The sequence below is a fragment of the Dama dama genome, chromosome 5 (genome assembly GCF_033118175.1).
Source record: "Dama dama isolate Ldn47 chromosome 5, ASM3311817v1, whole genome shotgun sequence".
NCBI classification, from domain to species: Eukaryota; Metazoa; Chordata; class Mammalia; order Artiodactyla; family Cervidae; genus Dama; species Dama dama.
The window spans coordinates 52,545,851-52,558,358 of NC_083685.1; the positions used below are offsets into that span (position 1 = coordinate 52,545,851).

Sequence of the window (12,508 nt, forward strand, 5' to 3'; positions counted from 1 at the left end):
CGGGGTTGCAAAGAGTCGGACACGACTGAGTGACTGAACTGAACCTAAAACCTATTATGGAGATAATTTTGCAATATACACATGTATCAAATCATTATGTTATACATCAGAAACTAATAATGCTATATGTCAATTATAACAAAAAAATTTAAGGTTAGCATGATCACGGGAGAGTTGAGGTGACAGTGGGAGGCAGCCTGGTTCAGGGCTCAGGCCACCTTGGGAAACTGTGCGTGAGTTCAAATCCTGGATCTGTCATTTACTAAGGAATAAAGTTACAATCAGTTTAAATTGCTGTGTAAATCTCAATGGGATTAAATAAAATCTTCCACCTGCTCTCTTTTTCCACAGGAGGTGTGAAAGATCTTAGAAGGCCTTGGATCCAGGGAGGGGACTAAGCGGCCCAGAGGCTGAAAGAGAGGGACTGGGAATTGTTTTCGAGTTGGCTGAGAAGGTGGTTTGACTGCACCGTACTGCTGCTGCTTGAGGGCTAAAGGCGGAGGTCGGAGCTCAGGGACAGGAAGCAGGTTTGGGAAGCAGCGCCCGATCCAGGCCAAGAGCTTTGATCTTTGATTGACAGCCTGGGCCCGCCTGCCTTCCTGATTCCTCTTCCAGAGCAAAGGTCACGCAGCCAGTTTGAACCTCCTTCTTTTTTTTTTTTTTTCCTTTCTCAGCTCAGCTCACCCTATAAGGCAGGTCAGCGTTGCAAAATCAAAAGTCGCCCTTCCTCTAACAGGAACTATTCTGCAAATAGTTCTGTGAACCAGAGGATTCCCCGAGAAAGATGGCAGGGAATTCGATATTGCTGGCTGCACTCTCTGTCCTCTCAGCCTGTCAGCAAAGTAAGCGTTCTGGGGTGAACTGTGTGTGTGTGTGTGTGTGTGTGTGTGTGTGTGAGCGTGTGTGTTACAGGGAGGGGGGAAGGTTTGGGGTTTGTAAGCGTCCTGGTGTGTGTGTGTGTGTTACAGTGAGGGGGGTGGGTTTGGGGTTTATAAGTGTCCTGGTGTGTGTGTGTGTTGGGGGGGTTTGGGTTTGTAAGCATCCTGGGGTGTGTGTGTTACAGGGAGGGCAGAAGGTTTGGGGTTTGTAAGTGTCCTGGTGTGTGTGTGTGTTGGAGGGGGGAGGGTTTGGGTTTGTAAGCATCCTGGGGTGTGTGTGTGTGTGTGTGTGTGTGTGTGTGTGTGTGTGTTAGAGGGACGGGGAAGGGTTTGGGGTTTGTAAGCATCCTGGTATGTGTGTCTGTGTGTCTGTGTGTGTGTGTCTGCGTGTGTGTTGGACGGGGGAGGGTTTGGGTTTGTAAGCATCCTGGGGTATGTGTGTGTGTGTATGTGTTAGAGGAAGTGGGGAGGCTTTGGAGTTTGTAAGCGTCGTGGTGTGTGTGTGTATGTGTGTGTGTGTTACAGTGAGGGGGGAGGGTTTGGGTTTGTAAGTGTCCTGGTATGTGTGTGTGTGTTGGAAGGGGGAGGGTTTGGGCTTGTAAGCATCCTGGGGTATGTGTGTGTGTGTATGTGTTAGAGGAAGTGGGGAGGCTTTGGAGTTTGTAAGCGTCGTGGTGTGTGTGTGTATGTGTGTGTGTGTGTTACAGTGAGGGGGGAGGGTTTGGGTTTGTAAGTGTCCTGGTATGTGTGTGTGTGTTGGAAGGGGGAGGGTTTGGGCTTGTAAGCATCCTGGTGTGTGTGTGTGTGTGTGTGTGTGTATCTGTGTGTGTGTGTGTGTCTGTGTGTCTGTGTGTGTGTGTTGGAGGGGGAAGGGCTTGGGGTTTGTAAGCATCCTGGTGTGTGTGTGTGTGTGTGTGTATCTGTGTGTGTGTGTGTGTATCTGTGTGTATGTGTGTCTGTGTGTCTGTGTCTGTGTGTGTGTGTTGGAGGGGGAAGGGCTTGGGGTTTGTAAGCATCCTGGTGTGTGTGTGTGTGTGTGTGTGTTAGAGGAAGTGGGGAGGCTTTGGAGTTTGTAAGCGTCCTGGTGTGTGTGTGTATGTGTGTGTGTGTGTGTTACAGTGAGGGGGGAGGGTTTGGGTTTGTAAGTGTCCTGGTATGTGTGTGTGTGTTGGAAGGGGGAGGGTTTGGGTTTGTAAGCATCCTGGTGTGTGTGTGTGTGTGTGTGTATGTGTGTGTTGGAGGGGGAAGGGCTTGGGGTTTGTAAGCATCCTGGTGTCTGTGTGTGTGTCTGTGTGTGTGTTAGAGGGATGGGGAAGGGTTTGGGGTTTGTAAGCGTCCTGGTGTGTGTGTGTGTGTATGTGTGTGTGTCTCTGTGTGTGTGTGTGTCTGTGTGTGTGTGTTGGAGGGGGAAGGGCTTGGGGTTTGTAAGCATCCTGGTGTGTGTGTGTGTGTATGTGTGTGTGTGTGTGTTAGAGGGACGGGGAAGGGTTTGGGGTTTGTACTCCCTTGCTGGGGGCCTGGGGGCCCTGCAGAGCACCAAGGGTCACCAGGAGACAGGCAAAGATTTAGAACATTCTGGGGGTTAGTTCTCTCTAAGTTCTCCCTACGGGGCCATGGTGGGCCCTCCAAGCCCAGAGAGTCTGCATCATCTGTGGTTACAACCCACAGCCCTCTTTGACTGAACCTGGGCCAAGTGGGCTCTAAATATTAATTAGGAGTGTTCCAAAGGGAACATTGTACCTTGTTACAAATCATGGCTGTGATTTCTCGAGCCCTGTGTTTCCTAAATAAGCTGCCTAGGGCAGGTATGATTATCAGGTACACACACAAAAAAAGTTCCTGCAAAAATACGAGCTTCAGATTAAGCAGTTCATTCCAAATTTTAAAGTGCCTTCCCATTAAGATTATTCAGTATCCTGATCCCCTGCTTGAATAGAGGCTTTTTCTCCTCTGGGATCGCTTTTGCTCAATTCCTATTATTTTAGGCACATGCTTCCTTAGCATGCAAACTGGGGGAAAGTGTCTGAGCCTTGGCAAGCAAGACTTCTTTATCAAGTCACCTTTGTTAATTTCCCCCAGTGTGCTTGTACCAGGAAATGGGGCGGAGCTGTGGACTGCTCGGCTCTGAGCTCCAGAGGCGCAATGGTTTAGAACTGAGTCCAGCCTGCATGCACACCCAACAGGAAAACCTGCCAGCGAGTCTGTTTTTGTGAATTTATGAGAACATCATACTTTAAGACACACAGTTTGTGGTTTGATTGACCTCTTTTCTACAGTAAAGTAGAATGCTTACTGCCAGCTAAGCATCACTTAGGTCTGAAGCTCTGGTTCACATAGACCCACACATAGGCACTATCCACCCCGCGTGTGCCCAGGTCCCGGGCCTGAAGAGGGCACAGAGGCAGGTCCATGCGTGTCCCCAGGCTGACTCCGCCTCTGCCTTCCCCATGCAGAGGCTCTGTTTGCTGGCGGGTGTCAGGGACAGTGTGAATTGCAGTGTGAAGTTCAGGCAGCTGGGCTGGGAAGGGGAGACTGGGCCAGTGGTGGTTGGTGGTGGACCGGAAATGTTTAATGACGGTGGACAAGTAGAGAGGGGTGGGAGAGAGAACAAGGAGGAAGGGAGAGAGGCAGTTGGCATGAAAAACCAGAACTCATTGCTTAGCTGAAACCTGGTGTTTACGGAGATGGACACCAGTGGGCTGAAGCAGAAGCAGCGCAAGGCTTGGACACAGAGAGACTCACAACCTCTGGCCCAGCCATTTACAAGCTGGGTGCCCTTGGCCAGGAAATTCTGTCCTTCAGGGTCTTCAGCAAAGAAGGTTAGACAGGACCCTGGGAGGGGGTGCCACCAGGGTGCTTGGTCCAGCGTTGGCACCCAGCGTGGTCATTTCTCTTGGCCGCTTCCCCACAGAGAGGAGTTTCTGCTGGATCGAGAGGCAGCCGTGCGGTGAAGAAGTCCAGCTGCGGCTGGCAGGGCAGGACGAGAGGTCTTGATTCACTTTCCCCAGCACACATGTCCCCCTGGAGAGAGCGAGGGAAGGGGAAAGACAGTCAAAGCCAAAGGAGCTCATTTTCAAGTAGTTTTTAAACAACTCACAGGAAGGGAAATAAAAAGGAAGTGCTCCGGAAAAAGGGGTGAAATAGCCTTTTCACCCTCGTCATGTTGCTCAGTGATAGCCATGGTCTGAAGGCCTTGACATGAGACTCCCTGGGACTGGAGCTGGTGCAATGGGGTCCTCCTTCCTGAGGGTGCACGGGGTTTTTCAACCCCATGACTGTAACCCACCAGGTTCCTCTGTCCATGGTGATTCTCCAGGCAAGAATACTGGAGTGGGTTGCCATGCCCTCCTCCAGGGGATCTTCCCAACCCAGGGATCGACTTCAGGTCTCCCACACTGCAGGCAAATTCTTTACCTTTTGAGCCACCAGGGAAGCCCATAGGGAAACGATTGCTGATATAAATCTAGAAGCACACTTTCTTTGTTTCCAGTTTACAGGTGGAAACAAAGAGATTTGACTCCTGTTTTCTCTGAGGCTGTGGACCGAGTTAAAAGCAACAGTAACGAGGTCCAGGATGGCCAAATCTCAGTTTTCCCCTCCATGGACAGATTTCCAGCTGATGCCGTGAGCCATTGGTCTCTCCAGATTTATGATGCCTTGACAAGGCTTAGCCCAGAGTTGGAAACCATTAATGCCCAATCCCACTCTTATTTTCACTCTGCTCCCTAGACTTTAGTGATATGACTACAGTCTGAATGAGAAAGATGCCAGTCCTAAGTGTCTACACACTTAGATGTTCAGCTACAGCTTTTAAATCCTGCTGCTGCTGCTGCTAAGTCACTTCAGTCGTGTCCGACTCTGTGCAACCCCATAGACGGCAGCCCACCAGGCTCCCCCGTCCCTGGGATTCTTCAGGCAAGAACACTGGAGTGGGTTGCCATTTCCTTCTCCAATGCATGAAAGTGAAAATTGAAAGTGAAGTCACTCAGTCGTGTCCGACTCTGCGACCCCATGGACTGCAGCCTACCAGGCTCCTCCGTCCATGGGATTTTCCAGGCGAGAGTACTGGAGTGGGGTGCCATTGCCTTCTCCTTTATTTGCAGGGCTGTCAGGACTTAGAAGCTATAAGGTAATTCTAAGGGGAATGAAGGGGAAGGGTGGTGGCCAGCTGTGAGAACCTTACTTGACCAGGTCCAATATTTACTGACTTCTTGTTGGAGAGGAGATTGTACCATGTGTCAGGAGGAAACACATGGTCCCTAAGCCTGTCACACAGTGAGACACTGGAGCTGCATACTTGGTGTGGAAAAGGAAATTATGTTTAAAACTTGAGCAAGTAGGAAATGGATATTGAGGTACTGAAGTAAGGGAGGCCAGTGTAGTGTTGGAGAGAACTGGTAAGAAAGTGAAACTGGAGGAAATAATTTGAAGAGAAATAAAGAGACCTCAGAAGTTAGTTCAGGGGTAAAGAGAGAGAGAGAGAGGACAAGTGGTGCTAACTGTCGACAAGGAGGAAGTGTAGGAAAGAAGGTTATAGGACTGATCGTCAGAAGCAGGTGATTCCAGGCATCAGGGCTTGATAATCTAATGTATTTTCCATGCAGCAAATGAAGGATGAGAAAGTCATAATTATTTCATAATAGGGAAACTGAGTCATATAGGGAACCATCATCCCCAAGTTTTCTTGTGATCCCCCTCACCTCCTGCCCTCCTCATCTCCAGGCAATTACTGATCTGCTTTATGTCACTGCAAATTCATTTGCATTTCTGAGAATTTTGTGCAAATAACCTTATGCAGTAGTACCTTTTTTTGAGGGGGAAGGGTCTTGCCTCTTTCATTCAGCATAATTTTTTTGGTATAAAACATTTAAATTATTGGTCATTTGAGGGAATTTGATGCATCACCAGTGTATTACACCTGCGCTATCAAACTTGTAGCTTCATCAACATTAACTGGTTTGCTTTCATAACCTTGCTGAGGAATCAGCTGTTTCTGCAGAGGTTCAAGAGAAAGGCCCTTTGAGACGTGTGTGTAGCTTCCTTTTGTATATCCACAAAAGCTTTATTCACTCTGTTAACTTTTTCATCACTCACAGTGTTTCTCTCCTTAAGATCGGTGGTAGCTAGTTTTGCTTTATCTTTAACCTGAAAGCTTTTTTGGTTGACTATGTGGAGTACATGCCTGGACTTCTGCTCTCTTAGTTTGTCCTTGGCCTCTGATTCTCGTGAAGCTGCTCAAGTTCCAGGTGACGCCATCTGCACGTGCCTCATTCTGCATAACTGTTCTGAGATTCACCCATGTTGTTTATTAGTAGTTCATTACTTTTTATTGTTGAGTAGTATCTTGTTGTATGGATACACCACAAATTGTTTATCCACTCACTTGTTGATAGACATTTATGTTAGTCAGGGTTCTCCAGAGAAACAGAACCAATATGATACACATACACACTCTCACACATCTGCTTTAAAAGATTGGCTCTTAGAACAGTTGGGGCTGGAAAGTCTGAAATTTGCAGGATCTGTTGCAAGACTGGAAATTGCAACAAGAACTGATGTTGCTGGGATTTCCCTGGTGGTCCAGTAGTTAAGAATCTGTGCTCTAATGCAGGGGACATGGGTTTGATTCCTGCTCGGGGAACTAAGATCCCACATGCCACATGGTGTGGCAGAAAAAAAAAAAGAACTGATGTTGCAGTCTTGGTCCAAAGGAAGGCAAAACTCTCTTCCTCTTTGGGGGACCTCAAGCTTTTCCCTTAGGGCCTTTAACTGAATGGGGAAGGCCCATGCCAATAGGCAGGATAATTTGTTTTATTCAAAGTCTACTGATGTAAATGTTCATCACCTCTGAAAAATTATCTTCACAGCAATATCTGGACTGGTGTTGACCAAACAACTGGGCACCATGGTTAGCCTTGTTGACGTATAAAGTTAACCGTCAGCAAGCTGTTCCTGATTTTTAGCTGTTACTGTATACAAGTGTTTCTATGGACATATGATTTCATTTCTCTTGGGAAAATGTCGAGTTGTGGACTGACTGAATCATATGTTCAATATATGTCTAACTAAAAAATTCCAGATGGTTTTCCAAGGCAGTTTTACCATTTTACATTCCCGCCAGTGATGTATGAGGATTTCAGTTGTTTTGTATCCTCATCTGTTTGTCTTTTTCAGTTGGTATGATCCAACTTTTAAAATTTTTGACATTTTAATAGGTATGTCGTGCATTTTACTAATGAATAATGATGTGCCGCATTTTTAACATTCATTCCTTTTTACTTGCAGGTTACTTTGCTATGCAGGTAGGAAAGGCGAGATCGAAATACAAAGTTATGCCCCCAGCAGTCTCTGGGTCACCAGATTTTGAGAGAATATTTCGTGCACAGTGAGTAATGCTTCTCCCTTCCGGAATACGGACCAGCCACATACATAAAATTCCTAATTAGGGGAGAGATGCTCAGAGAAGATATGCCATTATAACAAGCTACTCTTTATGGCCAAGACCCTTCTCAGGATCCTTGAGGCTTGAAGTAGTCAGTGCCTGGAGTTTCTACCCACCCACAGTACAAATTGAGCTGATCCATTCATGGAAAAAGCTGGAATCTCGGAGGAGGGACTGCCATATGTCTCTAAACATGACAGTTTGGTCCAAGAGCCTGGAGGGGTCCCCCTGAGAGTTCAGTAGCCTCATGTTGGATTAGTTATGCTGTCCCTTTTCTATCTAAAATCTTTATTTCTTCTTATCCACTTTGAAGCAGAGGCAAGTCAGTATTATCCTCTGCCAATGGACCATTTCCTAACCCCAGAAACCTGCAATAATAAGGAAGCTATTTCATTGTATTCCTAGTATTTTTTTTAAAAGATCATCTTGTGCTCCTTGTTTTCAGATCCACACAGAATGTTCCACCATGACTCTGCCTGATACAAGATGCTAGGTCTCCCTTTATATTTAATTCCCCCAACCAAATGCTTTTAAAAACATTGCACATATCACCATTTATGCATTGCTTGATTCTTTTGTTAATACTTTGGGAATTTTCAACTTTGTTTATAAGAGAGGTTGGACTATAATTTTTCTTTTTTTTTTGTATGGTCCTTGCTCATTTTGATATCAAGATTATATTAGTCTCACAGAATGAATGAGAGAATTATTTTCTCAAAGAATTTGAGTCAGATTGGAAGAGTGTGTTCCTTCAAAGTTGTTCGAGTTTGCCTATAAAATGATCTAGGCCTGATTTTTTTGTGTGAAAAAAATTTAAACTATGAGATTTGATTTATATAATGATTATGGAATTATTCAGGCTTTTTATTGTGTCTTGAATAAGTTTGGGTCAGACTTGGCTCTTGAGCTGACAACATTGGTCTCTTGTCCATCAAATTGCTCCAACGAGCATGGTACACACTATTTCCTAGGCTTAAAAGTATGATGAATACCACTGGTAGTATAAGAGGTGCATAGACATGCTTAAATTTTTTTTTAATGTGGTAAGAATGTGTAGCATGAGCTCTACCCTGTTATAAAATGTTGAGTAGATAGTACATTATTGTTGACTAGAGGTACAATGGTGTACAACTCTAGATTTTTAGAGTTATTAATCTAACATGGCTGAAACTTTATACCCAAGGTATGATTTTAAATAACATTGAAACACATGATAAGGAAGTCACTTCCATTACCTTTGAATCTTTATTATTATTATTTTTTTAACCTTTGAATCTTTATATCAAGTGGAGAGTATTGATTTGGTGATGATATGTCCCACATCCCGAAAGCAATATTTATTTTTTTAGCAAGGTAATGTATGTTTGTAGTCTGAAAATAAAGTGAGGTTACAAACCCTATCAGTTCAGTTTAGTCGCTCAGTCGTGTCTGACTCTATGCGACCCCGTGAACCACAGCACGCCAGGCTTCCCTGTCCATCACCAACTGCCAGAATTTACCCAGACCCATGTCCATTGAGTTGGTGATGCCATCCAACCATCTCATCCTCTGTCATCTCCTTCTCCTCCTGCCCTCAATCTTTCCCAGCCTCAGGGTCTTCTCAAATGAGTCAGCTCTTCACATCAGGTGGCCAAAGTATTGGAGTTTCAGCTTCAACATCAGTTCTTCCAATGAACACCCAGGACTGATCTGCTTCAGGATGGACTAAGGTTGGATCTCCTTGCAGTCCAAGGGACTCTCAAGAGTCTTCTCCAACACCACACTTCAAAAGCATCAATTCTTTGGCGCTCAACTTTCTTTATAGTCCAACTCTCACATCCATGACCACTGGAAAAAGCATAGCCTTGACTAGATGGAACTTTATTGACCAAGTAATGTCTCTGCTTTTTAATCCGCTGTCTAGGTTGGTGATAACTTTCCTTCCAAGGAGTAAGCATCTTTTAATTTCATGGCTGTAGTCACCATCTGCAGTGATTTTGGAGCCCCCCAAAATAAAGTCAGCCACTGTTTCCACTGTTTCCCCATCTATTTGCCATGAAGTGATGGGACTGGATGCCATGATCTTAGTTTTCTGAATGTTAAGCTTTTAAGCCAACTTTTTCACCCTCCTCTTTCACTTTCATCAAGAGGCTATTTAGTTCTTCTTCACTTTTTGCCATAAGGGTGGTGTCATCAGCATATCTGAGGTTATTGATATTTCTACCAGCAATCTTGATTCCAGCTTGTGCTTCCTCCAGCCCAGCATTTCTCATGATGTAGTCTGCATATAAGTTAAATAAGCAGGGTGACAGTATACAGCTTTGACGTACTCCTTTTCCTATTTGGAACCAGTCTGTTGTTCCATGTCCACTTCTAACTGTTGCTTCCTGACCAGGTTTCTTAAGAGGTAGGTCAGGTGGTCTAGTATTCCCATCTCTTTCAGAATTTTTCACAGTTTATTGTGATCCACACAGTCAAAGGCTTTGGCATAGTCAATAAAGCAGAAATAGATGTTTTTCTGGAACTTTCTTGCTTTTTTGATGATCCAGTGGATGTTGGCAATTTGATCTCTGGTTCCTCTGCCTTTTCTAAACCCAGCTTGAATATCACAAAATTTATAACAACAAATAATTCTCCTTATCCCCAATCCATCCTCAGAGACAGCCACTGGCACTCCTTTTTTTTCTCTTTTTTAACTACTTTTGGTATTTATTTCCGTATTTCTGAATACTATGTGTTCACTGCTATTTATTGACTCAGAAATTTTAGACATTATCAATTGATTTCCTTTTATGGAAGAAAAAATTTCATGCTCCTCTGTTTCTTCTTTTCCTCACTTCATCCTTCCTGTAAAGCTATATCGCTTCATCAAGTTAAATCAATAGCCAGTGTTTATGTTATTGTGATTAAGTAAATAATGTTCAAAGCTGAATCAAGTAGTTTACTATGATTACCTTTCCTTCTTGTATAGTTTTTTGTTTATGTGGAGTTAATATTTGCCTCTTTATTTGCTTGCTTAGTTTCATCTCCATATCTTTAGCAGAGCTGAAAATCTCCTCTAATACATTTAAAAACATTAAGTAATACCTTGGAGGTTTTTTTTTTTTTTTTTTTTTTTGAGTCATTTGTGCTTAATTTGTGCTTGGAGTCATTTCTGCTTGAATCTTCCATTTTTCTGCTCCAATCTGGAGGTTACACTTTAGGTCTGTTGCATAGCTGTCATCCCAGGATTTCCTGTCATTGTCCTAGGAATTTCCCTTGTACTCTACTGATTTGGGGGCTTCCCAGGTGGCGTGAGTGGTAAAGAACCTGCCTGCCAGTGCAAGAGACGTAAGAGACACTGGTTCTTCCCTGGGTTGGGAAGATCCTCTGGAGGAGGACATGGCAACCCACTCTAGTATTCTTGCCTGAAGAATCCCACAGACGCAGGAGCCTGGCAGGTTACAGTCTGTAGAGTCGCAGAGTCAGACACGACTAAAGTGACTTAGCACACACACTACTGATCTGGATCCCCCATTTCTTGGATTTCCTACTAGGCTATTTATTTTTTATTTCTCATTTTGGTGGAGTATACCCTTTAGGCACTTTCTGAGAGAAGGGGAATGGTAGGTCTTGACATTTCTGAATATGCCTTTATTCTGCCTCATAGTTGATTGATGACTTTATTAGGCATATATTTCGATGTTAAATATCCTTACCTTAAAAAAAAAAATCCTTACCCTCAGAATTTCAAAAACCTTGTTTCATTGTTATCTGATTTCCACTGCTATTGTTGAGGTGTTCTGTGCTGTTCTGATCCTTTGTTTGGAAACGGCAGAAGCTTGGGGGTCTTGGCCTGATCCCTGTCCTGAGATGTTATGGTGCTGTGCCGACTCAGCCAGAGGTATTTTTCTTCACAGTCACTCAGTCATGTCTGACTCTTTGTGATCCCATGGACTGTAGCCCGCCAGGCTCCTCTGTCCATGGGATTCTCCAGGCAAGAATACTGGAGTGGGTAGCCATTCCCTTCTCCAGAGGATCTTCCCAAACCAGAGCTCGAACCCCAGTCTCCTGCATTGCAGGCAGATTCTTTACCATCTGAGCCACCAGGGAAGCCCTTATGCTGAGCCCTAGAGGAGACTTTTTGTAGCTTGAAAACTCATGCCCTTCTATTCTTGAATATTCTTCAATATTATTTACCCCTAAATTTTGTCTTCTTTTCTCCATTCTTTCATTCTTAAAATATATATAAGTTGTAAGTTGACCTCCTGGACTGTTCCTTTAGTCTTCTTTTATCTTGAGTTTTTCATCTTCTTGTGCTTTTATTCTTTCTGGGAATTCCTTGAACTTCCAACTCTTAATTGACTTTTTTAAACAAAAATTCAGATATGAATTTAATTCTTAAGAATTAATTTTTGTCCTTTGATCTTTAGTTCTTATTGCAGTTACATCATTCCTTTCTTGTTTCATAGATGCAGTTTATTCTCTTATATCTGAGGATTTTAATGATATTGTTTTAAAATTTTTTCCTTTATCATTACTGTTTCTTCCAAGTTCCTTCTGTCTATTCCAGCTATTGTCTTTAATTTTTATTTGCTATTCATTCATTAAGTATCTTTTGAGCACCTCTATGTATTAGGTACTATTTTAGTAGCGGGATATGATACTCAGACAAAGACCCTTACCCTTCTGAAGTTTACCTTATAGCCAAGGAAGACAGAAAATAAACAATAAAGAGATAGTAACTTAAGAAAAGAATATGTTGTGCAAGAGAGTGCTAAGTGTTAAGAAATACAAGAAAAAGCATCGCATGGGCACGTGGGTGTGAGTTGCTGGGGTGGGTTGCAATTTGAATAGGGTGGTCAGTGTAGACCCAACAGGTAAGGTGGCACTTGAGCAAAGACTTAAGCACATGAAGGAGTTAGCCATGTCAACATGTAGGGAAGATGGTTTTGAGACAGAAGAAATAGCCAATGCAAAGCTTCTAAGTGGGAATGTATCTGGTGGGTTAGCAAGGAAGTTAGTGTGGCTAATGGTCATCTGAGTTAAATTCACCTGTTCTGGTCCATTTTAGTTCACTGATTCCTAAAATGTTGATGTTCGCTCTTGCCATCTCCTGTTTGACTACTTCCAATTTGCCTTGATTCATGGACCTAACATTTCAGGTTCCTATACAATATTGCTGTTTATAGCATCGGACTTGACTTTTATCACCCATCACATCCACAGC

At 43.8% G+C, this 12,508-nt stretch overlaps 1 protein-coding gene and 1 pseudogene across 2 annotated transcripts in view; one reads left to right on the top strand and one right to left on the bottom strand.

Annotated features, from left to right (window-relative positions):
* Positions 1 to 658: 658 nt before the first annotated feature.
* The window catches only part of MGST2 (microsomal glutathione S-transferase 2), a 29,883-nt gene continuing 18,033 nt past the window's right edge, over positions 659 to 12,508 (top strand). The window contains exons 1-2 of one of the 2 annotated variants that reach the window (XM_061142388.1): positions 659 to 842; positions 7,164 to 7,263. In XM_061142388.1, coding sequence (XP_060998371.1) covers positions 785 to 842; positions 7,164 to 7,263 — 158 coding nt within the window. In that variant the 5' untranslated portion in view covers positions 659 to 784. The remainder of the gene's footprint in view (positions 843 to 7,163; positions 7,264 to 12,508) is intronic. The other variant, XM_061142387.1, reaches the window with a different exon arrangement.
* Positions 5,777 to 6,178, bottom strand: LOC133057939 (ribosomal biogenesis factor-like; annotated as a pseudogene).